The 20,780-nt window shown below is 37.4% G+C and overlaps 1 protein-coding gene across 1 annotated transcript in view; it reads left to right on the forward strand.

Moving 5' to 3' along the window:
- Positions 1-2,168: 2,168 nt before the first annotated feature.
- ZDHHC15 (zinc finger DHHC-type palmitoyltransferase 15) overlaps positions 2,169-20,780 on the forward strand; it is a 43,490-nt gene continuing 24,878 nt past the window's right edge. The window contains 1 exon segment of the mRNA XM_069463966.1: positions 2,169-2,304. Within this exon segment, the coding sequence (XP_069320067.1) occupies positions 2,169-2,304 (136 nt within the window).

Consider the following 20,780-nt stretch of genomic DNA (forward strand, 5'->3'; position numbering starts at 1 on the left):
TCCACCATCAAAACTGCTCTTCTCACAATAGCCCCTATTATGGCAATTGGCAACATTTTTCATCCAGGCATTGAAGATAGAAATCTGGTTGCTAGCTTTGATTTATCTCACTCCTCACCTGCCAATTGGTTGACAAATTCTGTTGATTCTCTCCCCCAAATACTATTACATCTGCCCCCTCCACTTCATCCCCTTATCCCCTGTCTTAGACCCAGGGTCTCATCACCTCTTGATTAGATTACTGTAATTATCTTCCAGCAAGACCAGATTATTTGCAGTACCCCAAATATGCTGTGATATTTCACATCTTTGTAACTACATATTTCTTTTTGCCCAGAAACCTCTCCTTCTTAAATCCCAACTCAGACTTTCCCTTTCACATTGAATCATTACCTCCTCCTCAAGGCTACTTGGTTTAAATAGTATACCCTTGACAATTCCAAGATATATGTTCCAAGATTCCTAAATTCATGAATAATGAAACATTAAAGTATCCACATTAGAATCTTAGGGCTCAAATAATTAATCAGGCTTTTAAATATTATAACTAAAATGAACTCTGCATTTCATTACATCACGACTTTAGCAACATCAACCATAAAGTTAACTTAATCTAATCTGAAAAGAAACAATAAAGCTCTTATCACTTCAGGAAGTTTATTGCAAATATAGCCATAAATTAAAAAAGGGAGAGCAACCTTGTAGAAATCCTTCCTCCCATACAGTAGACACACAGGATGCAAATCAAACATGGGTTTCAGCAAAATAACCAATTTGTTCATGTATCAGACCTTTGGAAATCACTGAAACAGTGTCAAATCCATAAATACCAAGAGCCTACCTACTTCTATTATTATACTTGTGTCAATGAACACCTATTGCCAATGAGAACATGAGCTTCTTGGGGACAGGTCCCCTGTTTTGTCATTCTTTTTATATTAATACCAAAGTTGACCTAACAGAAAGCAACTACTTCAAAAACATTTGGCAATTGGCTTCCAGGCCATCTTCATCTCCAAAATCCTGGCAGTTCTACAAAAACACATCTCTGATGTCACCCCATTACTCCAAAACCTTTGATGGCTGTTCATAATCTGCTTTACAGGATTATGCCCCCACACCCTGGCAGGGCATATAAGGGTCTTCACACCACAGCCTCAGTTTATACTCTCAGTCTCATTCTCAGCCTCTCCTCTTCACACACACTTTCCTCAAGCTGCACTAGCTGTTCCCAGAACACTTTTGGACTTTCATTACTTCATGCCTTTGCAAATGCTGCTTCCTCTGTCTGAAAGTTCCTCCCCATCTCACCTGCCTGGAAAACTCTAATTTATTAATAAAGCTCAGCTTAAATATCACTACTTTTGTAGCTTTCCCTGACCACTCCCAGAATCACTGTCTCCTTCATTTGTTTTTCTGTACCAATGTGTTTGTTCTGAAAATATACTAAGCTAATTCTGTGGGGAGGGAAGGAAGGGGTGCCATGTCAATGGACTTACCCAAGCAGCGACTGCGGCACTAGGGCACTACGTGTTAAGCATAGAGTTCAAGCAGCAGTGGGAGAATGGAGCTGGATGACCTTTATGTCAAAAGACGCTATGGTTCCCATCTTTCACACTGCGTGCATGAGTACTGTGTGTTTGTGTGTAAGAGTGTGGGGGGAGCAGTAAGAGGGAAAGAGAAAGAGGGGGGAGGGAGAGACAAAGAGACAGAGACAGAGAGAGACAGAGACAGAGAGAGACAGAGATCAAAGAGAACAGGGTGGACGCAGTGCAGTAAGAGCAGATGGGCGGACCCAAATTTCTTCCGCTTTACAGTTTTGCAGAGGTCCAGCCTGCATCTAGAGCTGAAGCAAGGGGTGGGGGATAAGGGGGAGAAGCGGAAAGGGGAGGGACTGCACTCCTTCGGAGCGTGCCCAACCTCGACTGCCTGACGGATCACCTTCCGCTCCAACAAGGCCAGTTCCTCCACACCGTGACTCACGCCTATTGTGCCAGGCTGGACGCACTCAGCCGTGCAGCCCCACAGGTGGCATCAGCTTGGTGAGACGGTTCCCGCCAGGCTAGGCAGTGGAGCGCCGCACAGCGCGCCTTCCCGCCTCCCAGCCGCCGCCCAAGCAGTTCCGACCCAGCGCCAGCAGGCCTGGTCGGTCGATCTTCGAGCCGAAGATGCGGCGGGGTTGGAAGATGGCTCTGTCTGGGGGGCTACGGTGCTGCCGCCGGGTACTTTCCTGGGTACCAGTGCTTGTTATTGTCCTCGTCGTGCTCTGGTCCTACTATGCCTACGTCTTTGAACTCTGCCTGGGTAAGTGGGGCTGGGCACCTAAGGTGGGGAAATTATGCTCCAGCATAATCGTCCACCCTACCCTTCACACTGGTGTCCCCTGTGTTCTCAGCCCTCACTCTGCGGTTTTCCTTTCGTTCCTTGGAGAGCTCTCTGTCTCCAGTCTCTGGCTTCCCACAATATTTTCTGGGCCCTCCCACGAGGGTCCCACCATGTCGGCATCGCCTCCCACTTAGGGTGTGTTTATTTCCTTGCCCTATCCACAATAATTTCCTGGCGCTTCCCACTAGGGCCCCCTTTTCTCATGCAGGGCAACCACTTGGCGCCTTGTGCTCTGGTTCTGGGAGTGCCCACCCTACCTAATTGAGGAAACAACATACCTCGTGTCCTTAAACTGCCCGCTCACGCTACAAATCCCACCAATACATCCAACTGGGAGGCCCACCATTTTCCCTCCTACTAGAATCTTACTAGGATTCCGTAGTAGGGACTCCCTACTAAGAATCCCCAAATATTTCCTGTACTCTCATAATAGCTCTCCTTTTACCCACACTGGGTTGCATCCTTTTCCCACAATCCTCTCACACTGGCTGAAGAGCTTCATAACTTCACCTACTTGTGACCCCACAGTATACCCTGTTCTATCTCACTGTTCTCTCCCCATTTCACATAGTGGTAAGCCCTCCATTCTCTTTCTGTGTTCTCCTCATTTTCTCATCTTCTTTAATGCAATGTGGGTTCTACAATACAACCTTTCCCCTCACACTAGAGCCCCTGATTTTTATCACACTGGGATTCCCTTCAGTCTCCTGCCTTCCTGCTTGGAGGAGCATTTAACTCCTTCCCATTAGGGGCCCCACATTATTTGCTGACACCTCATACCTGTGACCCTGCTTTTGTCATGTGATGATCCTACCTTTTCCCCTGTCTTCTCCCACTACAGTGATCTCTTTACCTTCCCTCAAGGGTTCCCACAATCTCTCTGATACCTTATCAAAGGGCCACTACTTTTCCTATCATGATTCTTCCTTGTTATCTTTTCTGGGAAACCCACTCCCCACCTCCTGCAGTGCTCTTCCACTGTTAGCCCCACATTCTGCCCTTCTCTTCATTTGGGGTTTCTTATTATTTCCTCTTACTCCTCCCTAGAATTGCATTTGATCCCTGTCTTCCCATACTGAGGAAATCCCATTCTTTCCCACTGGGGTTTCTAATATTTTCTATCCCTCCCAATGGAAATATCATTTCTTGCTCCCTCTCATTAGAACACCCCTTTTTTAATTCTGTGGTCTTCCCTTGTACCGTGTCCTGTCACACTAGGGAGCGCTCCACCCCCTCCTTATTTATAAAATAGTTCCCACAGTATAGCTTGTGCATTCAAACTCAAAATTCCACAAAATTTTCCAACACAAATCTCAAGTTCCTCCCCTATATTATTTCCCACTTGGCTTCCCCCTAGTCACCTATTCTTATCACTAAAGGCCTTGTAATGTTCTCATCAACTCACAATGGAGTTTTCTTATTATATCCTATCTTGTTACAACAGGACCCCTGCTTTTCTCACAGTAAAATCTCCCCTTATGCTCAGCTTCTCACACTGAAGAATCCTCGTCTCTTCTCAGAAGAGATTCCACTAATATTTATTGTCACTTCAACACTAGAATCTCACTGCCAGCGTCTTTAAACATGTGACCTACTATGTTCCCTATTCATTCAGTGTGGGACTCCAGAATATTTCCACTCCTCTCACATTAGGACTCCTGCCCTGTTGGACATCTCCTCCTCTCACTCCCATGTTCTTCTAAGACTACTTATTTATTTATTATTTCAAAGTATTATGGGGTACAAATGTTTTTGGTTACAGGGATCACTTTTGTAATGCTTGAGTCAGGGTTAAAAATGTGCCTGTGACCCAGATACTATTCATTGTACCCATTAGGTAGGTTCCCACCCATCCTCTCCTACCTTCTCCCACCTACTTGATTTCCATTGAGTTTTACTTACCTCTGTGCACATGTGTGCTCATCAGTTAGTTCCAATTTAATAGTGAGTACATGGGGTGTTTTTTTTTCCATTCTTTAGATACTTGACTTAGGATGATGTTCTTCAGTTCCATCCAAATTGTTTCAAAAGGCATTAAGTCATCCTTATTCGTGGCTAAGTAGTATTCCATGGTATATATATACCACATTTTATTAATCCACTAATGAATTGATGGGCATTTGAGTTAATTCCACATCTTTGCAATTGAGAATTGTGCTGCAGTAAACACTCAAATGCAGGTGTCTTTTTGATAAAATGACTTCTTTTCCTTTGGGTAAGTACCCAGTAGTGGGATTGCTGGATCACATGGTAGGTTGACTTCTAGTTCTTTGAAGAATCTCCGTACTATTTTCCATAGGGATTGTACTAATTTGCAGTCCCACCAACAGTGTATAAGCATTCCTTTCTCCCTGCATCCATCCCAGCATCTATTGTTTTTGGACTTTTTCATAAAAGCCATTCTGACTGGGGTAAGGTGATATCTCACTATGGTTTTAATTTGCGTTTCCCTGATGATTAGTGTCATTGAGCATCTTTGCATATGTTTATTGGCCATTTGTCATCTTTTGAGAAGCTCTGTTCATGTCTTTTGCCCACTTTTTAATGGGGTTGTTTTATTTTTTTCTTGCTGACTTGCTTGAGTTCTTTGTAGATTCTGGTTATTAGTCTTTTGTTGGATGTGTAGTTGCAAATATTTTCTCCCATTCTGTAGGTTGTCTATTTGCTCTATTCATTATTTCCTTGGCTGAGCAGAAGCTTTTTAATTTAATCAAGTCCCATTTCTTTATTCGTGTTGTTGCTGTGATTGCCATTGGGGTTTCTTCATAAATCAAGACTCTTTTATTTTTTCATACCAGACTCTTCTCACCTGACAAATTATGGTGGGGGTGCTGCTTTTTTCAACCCCAGGCCTTGACTCTAATTATAACTTCTTTCTCTTACATACTTACAAAGCAACAGTCTACCCTAGGTAGACTGGGATGAACTAGAAAGGCAGGAGATGACCCTCTTTTCCAATATAGAACTCTCTTTTAATAAATTCTGCATCAGAGTTTGAACTTTTCTCACTTCCTTCTTAGAGATATTATGGAAAATGTAGAAAGAGCTCTTTAAATAAATTTCATTAGTTGCCTTCATAGATACAAGTTTAGACTATTTTTCTTTTTCATCACTGTCTGGTACTGAGATGCATAAAACAGACTATGCAATGACTTGGATGTTTTCTATTCTCAAACCTTACCATTTTGGCTTTTTTGGATGATTAATTGAAGGATCAAAAGTTGAACTCCATTATTATGGTATGAACATTGCTCCTAAGATCAAAGCCATATTGTAAGCATTATTAAACATATTTTGGAGTTTTTCAGTATTGACTCACATAAGTTTTGCCAAGAAATCTTTTAAAGATTAATAATGATAATGCCTAACACTTATATAGTGTTTGCTCTGTGCAAAAAAATATTCTAATTTAGATACATTAACTCTCTATATAATAATTGATTTAATCCTCACAATAACTATATGAGGCAGGCACCATTACTATCTCCATTGTGCAGATGTGTAAACTGAGGCACAGATGAGCAAACTGAGGTAAAGACCAAGTTAGAATCAGTGTAAATAATCAGCTTTCTGTAAGTTCTTACTTAGTTATATAATATTAAAAGCTGAAAAGAAGCTTAGGACTTATTTATTTTGTTTTATTTAACATACTTGCATAGCATTTGCTACACACCAGGCACTATTTCTAAGGGACTACACACACACACACACACACACACTCACATACATTCACACACTTAATCCTCATAACAATCTTACAAGATACATGCTATCATTATGCCCGGTTTGCAAACAAATAAACTGAGGAACAGACAGATTAAGTAGCTCACCTAAGGTCACAGAGTTAGTAAATGGCCAAGCTTGGATGGCAACCCTGGTAGTATGGCTCAACAGTCCTTGCTCTTAGCCACCACATTATTTTAACACCCTGTCTCCTTTCAGCTAACACAAAGGTAAAAATTTGTGACTCACAGGCCAGATGTGGCCTGAAGATGTATTTTGTTTGGCCTGCACCATGTTTTCTTAACATTTTGTATTAGTTGCTGTTATTTAAAAGTCAGGAGAATGAGGAAGCCCTGACTTCCAATTCTGGCTTCACCAGTCTATCCTGTCATTATCATTCTACAATCTTTTAAGTTAATGAGCAACCTGGGTTTCAGAAAGATTAAATCAAATTTTCCTAAAGTCACACATTTAGTAAATAGCGGAGATTTGGGTGTCAAGGCTGCCTGATACCAAGGCCATGCCTTTTCCAGCACAACCAAATTAAAAGAATGGAGTTTCAGTGTGACTCAAAAAGTAATATTAAGGACCTAACTTCTTTCTAGGGATAGAACCTGATGTCATTTTCCCTAATGTCAAATTAGAGCTGAAACCAAAAGTGATATTTTTATCCTACAATTCTTAGAGTTTGAATTCTGCCAGTTACTAGCTAGGAGGCAAGTTACCCAATCTCTTTCAACCTCGGTTGCCTCACGTGTACCTTGCTTATATGGTTGTCTATTCATACCACAAATACTTGCTTAGCACTTTCTATATACCAAGCATTACTGTTGTGAGGTTTAAATAGCATGGTCCCTAAAAAGCATAAGTCACAGTTCACAGCACATTTTAAGAGCTCATTAGATAGTAACTTGCCATTACTCTTATTAATAAGAGTATAAAGGATTCTTCTTGACTCAGGAAAATAAAAAGCTTGGACTTTTAGAGAAGGAAGAAAGCAACAGTATCCATTTTATTGGAGTAAAATTTATATAACATAAAATTAACCATTTTAAAATGTTTACTTCAGTGCCATTTAGTACATTCACAATGTTGTGCAACCATCACCTCTATGTAATTCCAAAACATTTTTGTCACCCCAAAAGGAAACCTCATAAGCATTAAGCAGTCACTCCCTGTTCCCCACCACCGCCCCCAGTCCCTGCCAACCAAACCATTAATCTGCATTTGTCTGTATGGATTTACCTATTCTGGATGTTTTATATAAATAGAATCATACAATATGTGTCCTTTTCTGTCTGGCTTGTTTTAATTAGCGTAATATTTTCAAGATCCACACACATTGTAGCATGTAGCAGTAATTTATTCCTTTTTATGGCTGAGTAATATTCTATTGTGTAGATACCACGGTCTGTTTATCCATTTATCTGTAGATGGACATTTGGGCTGTTTCCACCTTTTGTCTATTCTGAATAGTGCTGTTATGAACATTCATGTACAAGTATTTGTTTGAATATCTGTCTTAAATTCTTTTGAGTATGTACCAAGGAGAAGGGTGGGAATTATTGGACTACATGGTAATTCTATGTTTAACTTTTTGAGGAACCTCCAAAATATTTTCCACAGTGGCTACACATTTTACATTTCCACCAGCAGTGTAAGAGGGTTACAATTTTTCCGTATCCTCACCAGGACTTGTTATTTTCCATTTTTTATTGTAACTATCTTACTAAGTATGAAGTGGTATCTCATTGTATTTGATTTTTATTTCCCTAATGACTAAAGATGTTGACCATCTTTCCATGTAATTGTTGGCCAATTGTTTCTTTGGGAAAATGTCTATTCAAGCCATTGCCCATTTTGAAATTGGGTTCTTTGTCTTTTTGTTGTTGAATTATAATATCTCTTTATATATTCTGAATATTTGACCCTTATCAGATAAATTACTTGCAAATTTTTTTGCCATTCCATGGGTTGTCTTTTTATTTTCTTGATAGTATCATTTGATACACAAAGTTTTTTAATTCTGATAAAATTCAATTTATCTAGTTTTTCTTTTGTCACCTATGCTTTTGTTGTCATAACTAAGAATCCATTGCCAAATGCAAGACCATAAATATTTTACCCGTGTGTTTTCTTGTAAGAGTTTTATAGTTTAGCTCTTACATTTAGGTCTTTGATCCATTGTGAGTTAATTTTTGTATGTGATGTAAGGTAGGAATCCTGGCAGGTTCTTTTTTTTTCTTTTTTTGTTTTGGATATGGCTACCTTATTGTTCCAGCACCATTTGTTTGTAGAAGAGACTATTCTTTCTCCACTGAATGGTCTTGACATGATTGTCAATTGACCATAGATGTATGCATTTATTTATGGAACCTCAATTATGTTCTATTGATTTATTTGTCTATCTTGCCAAGTACCACACTGTGTTGATTACTGTACCTTTGTAATAAATTTTGAAATCAAGAAGCATGATTCCTCCAACTTTCTTTTTCTTTTTTTAAAATTGTTTTGTCTATTCAGATTCCTTTGCAATTCCATATGAATTTTAGGTTCACCTTTTCCACTTCTTCAAAAATAGAAGTTGGGATTTTGATGGGAATTGCACTTAATCTGTAGATTGCTTTGGAGAGAATTGCCATCTTAACAATATCAAGTCTTCCAATCCATGAACACGGGATGCTTTTCCATGTATTTAGGTCTTTAATTGCTTTCAACAGTGTTTTGCAATTTTAAATGTATAGTCTTGAGGCTCCTTGGTTAAATTTATCCCTAAATGTTTTATTCCTTTTGATGTTATTGTAAAGGGAATCATTTTATTAATTTCCTCTGCTGATTGTTCATTGCTAGTACGTAGAAATAGAACTGATTTGGGGTGTTGCTCTTGTATTCTACAACTTTGCTGAATTCATTCATTAGCACTAAGATTCTTCTTTGGATTCTTTACAATTATCTATACGTAGGAACATGTTATCTGCCAATAAAGATAATTTCGCTTCTTTCCATTTTTGGATGCCTTTTATTCTTTTTCCTGCCTAATTTCATTGGCTTGAACTTCCAGTACAATGTTGAATAGAAGTGGTGAAAACAGGGATCTTGGTCTTGTTCCTGATCTTAGGAGGAAAGCTTTTAGTCTTTCACCATTGAGTATACTGTTAGCTGTGGAGTTTCCATAAATGCTTTTTATCAAGTTGAATAAATTCCCTTGTATTAATAATTTCTTGAGCATGAGCATTTTTTTCATTAAGGTGTGCAGAATACTGTCTAATGCTTTTCCAGCATCCTTTGAGATAATCATGTGGGTTTTTTCCTTCATTCTATTAATATGGTGTATTACATGATTGATTTTTGTATGTTCAATTGCCTTTACATTTCTTGGATAAATCCCACTTGATCATGCTGTTTAATCCTCTATTGTCACAAATTATGTATTTATACATTGTGTGCCCCTTAAGATAGATTTAGCATTATTGTTTTATGGATCTATATTTTAAATTGTATAGTAAATAAGAGTTAAAAACCAAAAAATAAAATAATATAAAAACCAAAAATGTCATACTACCAACTTTTATATTTACCTATGTGGTTAATTTTGCCAGTGTTCTTTGTTTCTTTGTTTGAGTTACAATTAGTGCCCTTTCATTTTTACTAGAGAACTTCCTTTGTCATTTCTTGTAGAGCAGTTCTACTAGTAATCAACTCCCTCAGCTTTTGTTTATCTGAGAATGTCTTCTTTTCTCTTTTGTTTTTTTGAAATATAGTGTTGCTGGATGTAGAATTCTTGGTTGACAAATCTTTTTTCTTTCAGAATTTTAAATATGACTGCCTTCTGGCCTGTACAGATTCTGAGGGAAATCAGCTATTTGTCTTATTATTTCTTCTATGTAAAGAGTCACTTTTCCTGATTTAAAGATTTCCTTTTTGTCTTTATCTTTTCATAGTTTGACCATAATGTGTCTAAGTGTGGATATCCTTTAATTTATTCTATGTGGAATTTATTGTACTTCTTAGATGTTTAGATTTGTATCTTTTATCAAATTTGGGAAGTTTTTAGCTGTTGCTTTCTCAAATACTCTTTCTATTTTCTCTTTTGTATCCCTCTAGAAGTCCCATTATTACAATGATGGCGTCCTACAGGTCTCTTAGACTCTGTTCATTTAAAAAATTTTTTTTCTCATTCAGCTCCTCAGACTGAATAATTTCAGTTGGCCTGTCTTCATGTTCACTGACTCTTTCTTCTGCCTGCTTAAATCTATTTATTGTTAAACCTCTCTAGTGAATTTTTTATTTCAGTGTTATCCTTTTCAGTTTGAAAATTTCTATTTGGTTCCTTTCTAAAATTTCTGCCTCTTTGTTTATATTCTCTATTTAATGGGACATCATTCTCCTGGTTTCCTTTAGTTCTTTTTCCATGGCTTACTTTAGCTCTTTGAGCATATTTAAGACAGTTGATTTAAAATCTTTTTTCTAGTAGTCCAGTGTCTGGGCTTCCTCATGGACAGTTTCTATTAATTTCTTTTTTCCTGTTAATAGGCCATACTGTTTTGTTTCTTTGTATGCCTTGTAATTTTTTGTTTAAAAACTGTGCATTTTGACCATTATAACATGGCAACTCTGGAAATCAGTTTCACCTCCTTCCCAGGGGTTGGTTGTTACTGCTTGTCATAAGTTGTTTGCTTGTTTTGTGACTTTACTAACCTGTATTCTAAGAACTGTATTCTTTGTTGTGTATGGTCTCTGAAGTCTCTGTTCCTTAAACCTGTAGTCAGTTTGGCAGAGATTTATGAATACCTGAAGTAAAAAAAAAATAGAAAAGAGGAAAAAATGTACTTTACAGGCTTTACAGATTGGTTCTTTATTGGAGTACTTCTTCAACCCCTTAGCCAGGCTATTTGTAATTGTGCCTTAGCCTTCACTCCTTTTGCAGTGCCTGAAGGCCAGCTAGAAGTGAAAGATAAAGGTTTTCTCAGGCCTTTTCTGAGCATGCATCCCATCTTGGGTGTGTGCATGCCCTTCTCAGTTCTATAGTACACATGGGAGCATTTAAATACCTTCATTCCCCCACTTTTGTTAACCTTTTTCCTCCCAGGCTTTTTGGTCTGTCTATTGTCAACTGTTGTCCCTTTCCCAAAACTGCTGTTGTCAATACCTGTCCCTTTAAGTGCTTCTGACAAAAACCACCCAGGAAGCTGCCCCATCCCTGGAAATACTCTGAGTCAGACAAAACACAGGGAATCATTTGCATTGGCCTTTGAGTGAGCTACCAGATGGACGAGGCTCACAACCACTGCTCTTTGAGAGCATGGTCCTTATTGCACCCTCTGGCATTGGAAACCTGCACCACGAATGTGGGCTACCATCCTCACAGCCTCTGCTGAGCTAGGATGTGGAGGATGGTAGGCAGCCTATTTTAAATGTCACAACATTCTCTTACTACAAAGCAACAGCTCTTTTCTTCACCAAGTCTTTCCCCCTTGTTGTTGTAAGATTTTTACTAAATTTCAGAGTTCTGCAAAAGTTGAGTCTGACAGGTTTTACCAGCTTATTAGTTGCTTTTGAGGAGGGATGGCAGTCTAGAATTCCCTATTCTGTCATTTTGGATGACCAACAGTATCCAGTTTGAGATTAAAAAACAAAAAGGAGGCCGGGTGCGGTGGCTCATGCCTGTAATCCTAGCACTCTGGGAGGCCAAGGCGGGTGGATCGCTCAAGGTCAGGAATTCGAGACCAGCCTGAGCAAGAGCGAGACCCCGTCTCTACTAAAAATAGAAAGAAATTATCTGGCCAACTAAAATATATAGAAAAATTAGCTGGGCATGGTGGCACATGCCTGTAGTCCTAGCTACCCGGGAGGCTGAGGCAGGAGGATCGCTTAAGCCCAGGAGTTTGAGGTTGCTGTGAGCTAGGCTGACGCCACGGCACTCACTCTAGCCAGGGCAACAAAGTGACACTCTGTCTCAAAAAAAAAAAAAAAAAGGTCTAGGAAATAATTCTACTCAAAAGGAGGAAATTCATTAAAGAGAGTCAGAAGAAATGGAAACTGATAAGGCAAAAAAACAAAAGGAACATTTTCTAGAAACCAAGTTTCTACAGACGTAAAAGCTGTTCATTCAGCCCTATATGAATCATGGTATTACCACATCTAAAATATTGTTATGTCATTCATATGTCAAACAATTAAATGTATCACACCTGACTAATAAGGTATCATACCAAGCTTCTAAAATAACTCCAATGGTTCTTAAACCTGGCTGATAATCAGAATCACCTGCTGAGTTTTTTTTTTAAATACAAATTCCTGTACTTCCACTCAGAGACTTGTTAAGTGAAGGGAGCCTTGGAATCTATATTTTTATCATGCTCCCTAAATAATTATTAAGATAATCTAGGTTTGAGAATGACTGCCTAAAAGGTAAATGAGTGGCTAGTATGAGTAACTTTTTCAGAGGGGTAAATGAAGGCTGGCATGATTAGCTTGCTTTTGACAACAGAGAACACTCAGAAATGTATCTCAGTTCCCTATTTCAAATTCTATTCCCTCTCCTAACCTAGAATCTAAGAAACATCTATGGGAAAAAGTGGGAGTCCAAGTTATTCATTTTGACATTGAATGAATTATTTTTAAACTATCATATATAATTTTGGGAATCCATAACATGTTTTTTTTTTTTTTTTTTTTTTTTTACGGTAAAGTGCTATTTTTATTGAGCTTTCTGTTACACTTTGATTAAAAACCAAATGTAAATTCAATGTGATGAGTGAAAACATTTGAAGCCTTTTCCCCACAGGTAAACAATTTGTTGAGAATTTAGAAGAAGAACACACTAAGACATTTAAAAAGATACAGTAATGCGGTTTCCGTAGTGTAGTGGCTATCACGTTCGCCTCACATAACATGTTTTAATCAGAATTGTTTTGTCCTAAACTATTACAAAACCTCACTGAACAATTCGCCTTTCTCAGAAAAATGATATAAATAGCTAACAATAATTGATTACTTATGTGCAAAACACCCATGTACTTTACACATATTTTATCCTTTAATATTTTTAACAACCTGATAACATAAATAATTTTATTCTTATTTTACAGATGAGGAAACTGAGGCACAGAATAAATAATTCATTAAATAACTTGCTTTAGGTCACAGAACAAGTAGGTGTCAGAGTCAGAATATGAATACATACCAAAGTGTATGCTGTACATCATTACAATAAACTCCCTCCCCAAACATGTTATTAACTATTAATAAAAGAGAACTTCATTCTGTGAGCACTTATCTCACTGAACTGTTAATATTTTCAAACTTCCCACCCTCCTTTCACAAGTCCTTTTGAACTACACTAATTCAGTAGCCATTAGCCACATGTGGCTATTAAACACTTGAAATGTGGCATCTCAATTGAGATGTGCTAGAGCATATAATACACACCAGCTTTCAAAAACATAATGCAATATATATAATATCTCATTCATAATTTTTATATATAACATGTTTAAATGAAAATATTTTTATATATTGGATTACATAAAATATATTATTAAAATTAATTTTACTTGTTTTCTTTTAACTTTTTTAAATGATTCCACTAGGAAATTTAAACTACCTGGCTCACATTATATATCTGTTGGACAACACTACTGTAGTTTCTTCCATGTCCTTTCTATGATTATTGACCTTCCACATTTAGCCCAAAATTAGGCTTATTCTACTCATACCATTCCGTGGCTCATACAATATGCATCTACTTAAAGGAAGTGATGAGATATGCTTTGGTTTTAACACAAGTTGTCTGCGATGAAAAGCCATTTCATATACTCCATCCTTCCATAACTTTTCTCTATACCTAGCTGCAAAGAATCAGTGAATAGATGAGAGAAAAAAGGAGAGACAGTGTAAGATGCTATTTGGTGATAACTCCAGTCTTTTAACTCCCCAGTAGCAAACTGAAATTTGAAAAAATGGAGCAGGTGTGATTACATGTATCACCTCATCACTCTGTAATCATGTGTAGCAAGTTACCCACAGAATGGCTAAATGTACACTTGCCTAACAGATTTGCATTAAATATTCATTTTATAAAAGATTAGTGTGACTCTTGTAACATTTTCATTTTAAATGTGACTGAAGTATTTTAGCCTTTTCCACTAATAGTACAAAAGGCAATATTAGAAAAATAAAGGAAAGGCAGAACTACCAAGATAAATGCCACAGTCTTTTAGAATAAAGGCCCCCTTTTTTCCTCAGAAGTATGCAACTTCCAACAGGGAAAATTGCAAGAAAATATTTTTCCCTTAAACTTATTGACTTCTTACAGAATTTCAGGTGTGAAAAAGACTTTAAAAGTCAAGTCCACTGCCAAACTAACATCTGAATGTCCTCTGCAACGCTTTGAAGTGTCTGTAGTGGAAAACACTCCTTCCCAAGGCTGCTGGTCATTGTTGTTGTCATTTTTCACCATTTTTATCATTTTTTCTTATATTTAGCTAAAATGTGTTAACCTGTAGCTTTTACCCATTAGTTCTATTTCTGTGCTCTGCTCTTGGATCACATAAACCAATCACACTTGCACATAAGAGTCCTGTCATTACTTAAAGATAGTTGTCTTCTATCTGGAGAATTCACTGGTTCCCACTCATTCTTCTATGTACACATTGTCTCATTCCAACATCTACAAGTACTAGGTGATCTTCCCTCACCCACAATGCTGTAGCAGGTGACTAAGCAAATGGGAGTTAGGACTTCCACCTCTTGTTTAGAACAAGTCTTCAGCCAGAGGTAGAAGGAGATATACTAAACAACAATTTATCAGCTACTCTTTATTAATATTGGTCTTCAAGCAACTCTGCTCTCTCTCACTCCATTTTAAAGAGATGTTGTTAGCCCAATTCAGGGCCTATTGAAATCAATGCAGACATACAACATGCATGTGCAAAATCACAAAGTCCCAGGCTGACCCATCAAGTCTTCTTGTTTACCCTTCTATTGTATTGTCAAAGTAGAGTATGTGCCTCTTTCAAGCATTCTTAACCAGAATTCTTTAACTGGAAAAAAAAAGGAATTAGTATCAGTCTGTAGGCAGGTTTATTAGAAAAAAAGAAGAAAACATCATCTGGTCAGATTTTTAGCACAGACAAAATGTAACAGTTTTAACAATGTCCATTCAAATGATCATTAAAAGGAGAATTTTTAAAGATTCAACAAAATAGACCAGCATATGAAGAGAAAGAGAAAATATGACTGATGAAGGGCCTAAGGAAATAGCCCCTGGAACATAGTTGCATTCTGTTTGGATTTTTTCCCCGGTTTTCTGGTTCCTAAATGTTGATTGTTTTGTATGAAAACCATCTTAATTAAACAGCTTACTAAGATTGAGAGATATGCCTCATAAATTATTTACCTCAACACCTAGGACAAATGCACACACATAGTAAAGACAGGTGAGTAAAGACAGGTAGGCCTTAGTTTGTACAAATGACATTCTGAACAAAAGTTATGTGTATATCACAGTAAGCCAGCAAAGAATGATTGAGGGAGGTAGACACGGTACATGGAAAAAACCCTGGAGGCTGGAATCTAGTCCCAACTCTACCACTAACTTGCTCTATAACCTTAGGCAAATCATTTGATACTACCCTAGTTCATTTTTCCCATCCACAAAATATTACTCTAGTTCATTTTTCCCATCCACAAAATGAGATAGATAAACCATATAATTGCTAAAATTCTTTCCGTTTCTGATACTATGTGAAATCTTAGTTAAAAGGTAATAATAATTAATATTCATTAAGTACTTGTGTTTTACTAGATACTATGCTAAGCAGTATTTACATGTATTAACTCATTTAATTTTTAAGTAACCTTGTGAGGTAGATACTGTTAGGGAAGTTAAGGAACTTGCCCAGGGTCACAAAATAGCACAACTGGTCTTCTAATGCAGTCTGACTTCAGAATTGGCATGCAACATCCACATTGTATTACCTCCAAATGTACTAGAGAAACTTGGCATTTAAAGACATCCTAAAGTGAATACTTTGGGGAAGTAATCATCTCCTAATTTACCAGCTTTTAAGTTCTTACTGCCATGTTATATAACTTGAGTGTTTCCATTTGTTGGATTTTTTTAAAAATCAGGTTATACCTTGTTTTTGTTAAATGAGTAGATATTCTTAATTACTGAAGGTTTAAGATGAAAGAAGGCAGCAAAAGGTGGAATTTATTCATCCTTGCCTTTCCACATTTTTGGCTGGTGGTTTCCTAAAGTACCATCATACAAATTGCTCAAAAATGATGCTGTGGAAAAATGAGTTAGAAAAGACATTTTTAAATATAACTAATTTTGATCTCTCTCTCTCTCCCCCCACCCCGACCTTTCCCCACAGTGACAGTTTTGAGCCCAGCAGAAAAAGGTAAGACGATGTTGTAAATTGTATTGGTCAGGACTGTATCCTTCTTTCTATCTAAAAGTAAATTACATAAAGGCGTATAAATTGAGCAACTTCCCCACGAATACACTTAGGTAAATGGCAAGTTTAGGATGACAGTTTTCAGGAAGCTTACCTGGAAATAGAGCAGTGCATATACAGCAAGGCTCTACTAGTTGGCTGTATAAAAGCGATTGGAAATTACCAAGATTTATGGTAGAGAAGGACACAGGTAACCATTCTGTCTGCCATAGTGACCTTAGGCTCTTTCTTGGTTCATCACTGTTGTCCTAGATATCTTGCCTTTCTGCCCAATCCATCCCCTCTTCAAAGCATGGAGTAAGGGCCCCCCAGGGGACTTTAAAGGCTAACTCCTTCACCATCACAGTTCTAGTATATTTACTGTGCTCCTCTCCACTCACCATCATCTTGGCTTGACCTGCAATTTATACTACCTTTCTAAAGAGATTGAGGCATTTTCCATTGAAAAAAGTATAAGCTAAGCATGAGTCTTAACAAATCTATAGCTTTATGTTATCTTATCAGTAACAATCATGAGTATTTATGTAGCCACTTTATATGGCCACTTTTAATTCTCACTTCATGGAAATTAATTGTTATAATTCATTAACCTACCTAGCATTCATATTATGCTGTTTTAAAGCTCTAGTTTGCTATTAGTCATTTAACAGAGGCATTGACTATAGAGGCAACAGAGTGGAATGGTTGGGAGATAGTAGACCATGGTATTTAAAAGTGTATGTTCTGGATTTACAGTGTCTGAATTCAAATCCTGGCTCTGGGCCAGGTGTGGTGGCTCATGCCTGTAATCCTAGCACCCTGGGAGGCCGAGGCTGGAGAGTCACTTGAGTTCAGGAGTTTGAGACCAGCCCGAGCACAAGCAAGACCCCATCTCTACAAAAAATAGAAAAATTTGCGGGGTGTGGTGGCATGTGCCTGTATTCCCAGCTACTTGGGAGGCTGAGGCAGGAGGATCACTTGAGCCCAGGAGTTTGAGGTTGCAATGAGCTATGATGATGCCTCTGCAGTCTATCTGTCTCAAATATATATATATATATATATATATATATATATCTCCTGGCTCTGCTACCTCCTAGTACATTATTTTACCTCCTTGTACCCATTTTATTCATCTGTAGAATTGAAATAATAATACTCATTTCATAGAGTTGTGAAAATATTAGTTAATGTATGTAAAGCACTTAGAACAGTGGTGAAGAAAGTACATACTGATGACTCAATAAAGGTTTGCTTACTATGATTATAGTGTTAGAGCAAATCTTGAGTTGCCTCTTATTCATGTGCATGGTTCTTAAGGTCAGAGATCATCTTCTGTATAAAAATATTAATAAATAATTATAAGTAAATATTTTCCACAACACACTTTCAAGACAAGTTGAGTGGAGGCTTAGATGATGCTCTATCATAATAGGAATAATAATACAATTTGTTGTGCCAGGTACTATGCTAAGTATTATATATACATTATATCATGTAATATTTACATCAACACAATGATGTAAATGCTCTTATATCCATTTTATACAGAGCAAAACTGAAATTTAGAGAAATTAAGTAACTTATCCCAGTTCATCTAGCTAGTAAGTGATAGGATTCAAACTCAGAACTGTCTGACTTCAAAGCCCATGCACCTATCCAAACTTACACTTGTATTTTAGTTTACTTTTATTTTATTTTTTAGAGTGGGGTCTTGCTATGTTGCCCAGACTGGCCTCAATCTCTTACACTCAAGCAATCCTCCCATCTTAGCCTCCTGATTATCTAGGACTATAAGCGCTTGCCATTGCACCTGGCTTATATTTTATTTTTCAATGTACAACTCCTAAGTTTGTTTAGCTGAGCTCTTTACTCAGAAACTTGATGTTCAATTGCTGTTTTTTCCAGTGTCCAAAATACCATATCTTTATTTTTGTGTGTGTTATTGGTGAACTCAACTACACCAGTGTGGGGTGTCATTTGTAAGTCCAATTCAGTTCAAAGCCTTCCTGATAGCATCAATCCATTTACCAGGATTTGAGTTCTCTAGGAGATTGTTACTACAATGTATGATCTCTACAGTCTCTTCTGACTTTAGGATTCTGTGATTCCAAAGCACTTTCCTCCTGATGGTTCTTAGATTTATCAACACAGTAAAGAATAAGATTAGGTTTTGCTTCTTCCTTCTGCAGCAGGGCATAATGGGACCAAGCACAAGATTTATGCAACAGAAGATCTGTGTTGGAGTTCAAGCTCTATCATTTACTAGCTCTATGACCTTTGGAAAATGCCTCAACTTTCTGAACCTCAATTTCTATAAAATGAGGCTAATTTAATAACATCTTACAGATTTATTGTAAGCTAGTGAAAGTATACAGCAGTAAACTGCTTTGTAAATGCTAAATATTAACAATCTCAGTTGTTATTTTTTTTTATGTCAGGATTCTCAGAGACAGTGGAAGCCATAAAGAAAAACAATATTCAATTATAACAAAAAATACAAAGGTTCGACTTGTAAAGAACTTCTGAATGGTAGGGCAGGTTACTAAGTGCTGTGGATTCCCCTTTTCAGAAAATATCAGACACATGTACTCACCATCAAATTGGTATTAACTGATCAACACTTAAGTACACATATAGTAGTAGTAACATTCATCAGGTGTCGGGCAGATGGGAAGGAGGAGGAGGTGCACACCATCGGGGGGGGTGGACATGCTTGAAACTCTGACTAGGGTGGGGCAAAGGCAATATATGTAACCTAAACATTTGTACCCCCGTAATATGCTGAAATAAAAATAAATAAATAAAAAAGTATCAGACACCCAACTATCTAACATAAATCAGTGAGCCTTGCCTAGAAACAGACCAAGAGGCTAATGACTATCTGAGGTCCCTTCTAACCCTGTGAATCTGTGACTTGTTTAAACTATGCTGCACTATTAAAGTAGAAAACAATACAGTATATGACTGTCAGTAAGAACATTATTTGCCAAAGTCAAAGAAAATACAAGGCAAAGAAATGAAAGCCTCAAAACACATAACCTTTCATTAGTCTCCAAAGCTTAAGGAAACCATAGTCAAACGTACTGCAGAAGTTTTCACATTTCTTGTCTACTTAATGGCTCTTGTACTGGGTTGAAGAATGTCTTCCCAAAATTCATGTCCACCTGGAACTTGTGAATGTGCCTTATTTAGAAATAAGAGTCTTTTCAGATGTAATCAACTTAAGCTGAGTTCATACTGGATTAGAGTGAGCCCTAATCCAGTAACTAGTGTCCTTTTAAAAGAGGGAAATTTGGATATACAGATACACAAAGAGAGAGGATGGCCATGTGAAGATGGAGGCAGAGATTGGGGTTATGCTGCCACAGAGGAATGCTAGGGTTGCCAACAACTACCAGAAGCTAGAAAGAGGGAAGGAAGGATCCTCCCCTGGAACCTTCAGTAAGAGCATGGCCTTGCCTATACCTTGGTCTCAGACTTCTAGCCTCCAAAGCTGAGAGAATAAATTTCTGTTATTTTAAGCCATCCAGTTTGTTGTAATTTGTTATCACAGCACTAGGAAACTAATACCATTCCTGATAAATTTCAATATCTACTGTACTGTTAAAAGCAACATAACAATAGCAAAAAGCATAGTAACAGTAGCAGATAAGCAAAGATTTTGGCATCAGACCCACCTGGGATTGAGTCTTGACTTTGCAACTTACCACATATATAATGTTGGGGAACTTAACCTAAATTTCACTTTCTTCCTCTGTAAAGTGGAGATAATACTTACCTTTCATGGTTATTTTGAGTATTAATGAGAGTGCTCAAGAGTATATAAGTCTCTTGGTATAGTTTCTGGCACATGATAAATATAAAATAAATAGTAGTGAATACTAGTATGATTATTATTGTTATTGGTATTAACATTGGAGAGGATCTAAAAGATCTTTTTTCTAAGAAGTATAACATATTTCAGGACTGTAATTCCTTATGACTCCTCTTGTGAATAGATTGTCAGAATCCATGCATTTATATTTTATAGGTAGAACAACTGAGATTCAAAGAAGTAAAATATGTTCACCTGGTCATGCTGATTCTAGTGTACAGAAAGGACTAAAGCCCAAGTCATCTGAACCACAGTCCTGAATATTATATGTCAGCTTTAGTTTTATAGGACTTAGATATTCTTTTTTTAAAGACATGAGTCCATATTTTCTTCCATATATCATACTTTTTAAG

The sequence above is a fragment of the Eulemur rufifrons genome, chromosome 30 (genome assembly GCF_041146395.1).
Source record: "Eulemur rufifrons isolate Redbay chromosome 30, OSU_ERuf_1, whole genome shotgun sequence".
Taxonomy (NCBI): domain Eukaryota; kingdom Metazoa; phylum Chordata; class Mammalia; order Primates; family Lemuridae; genus Eulemur; species Eulemur rufifrons.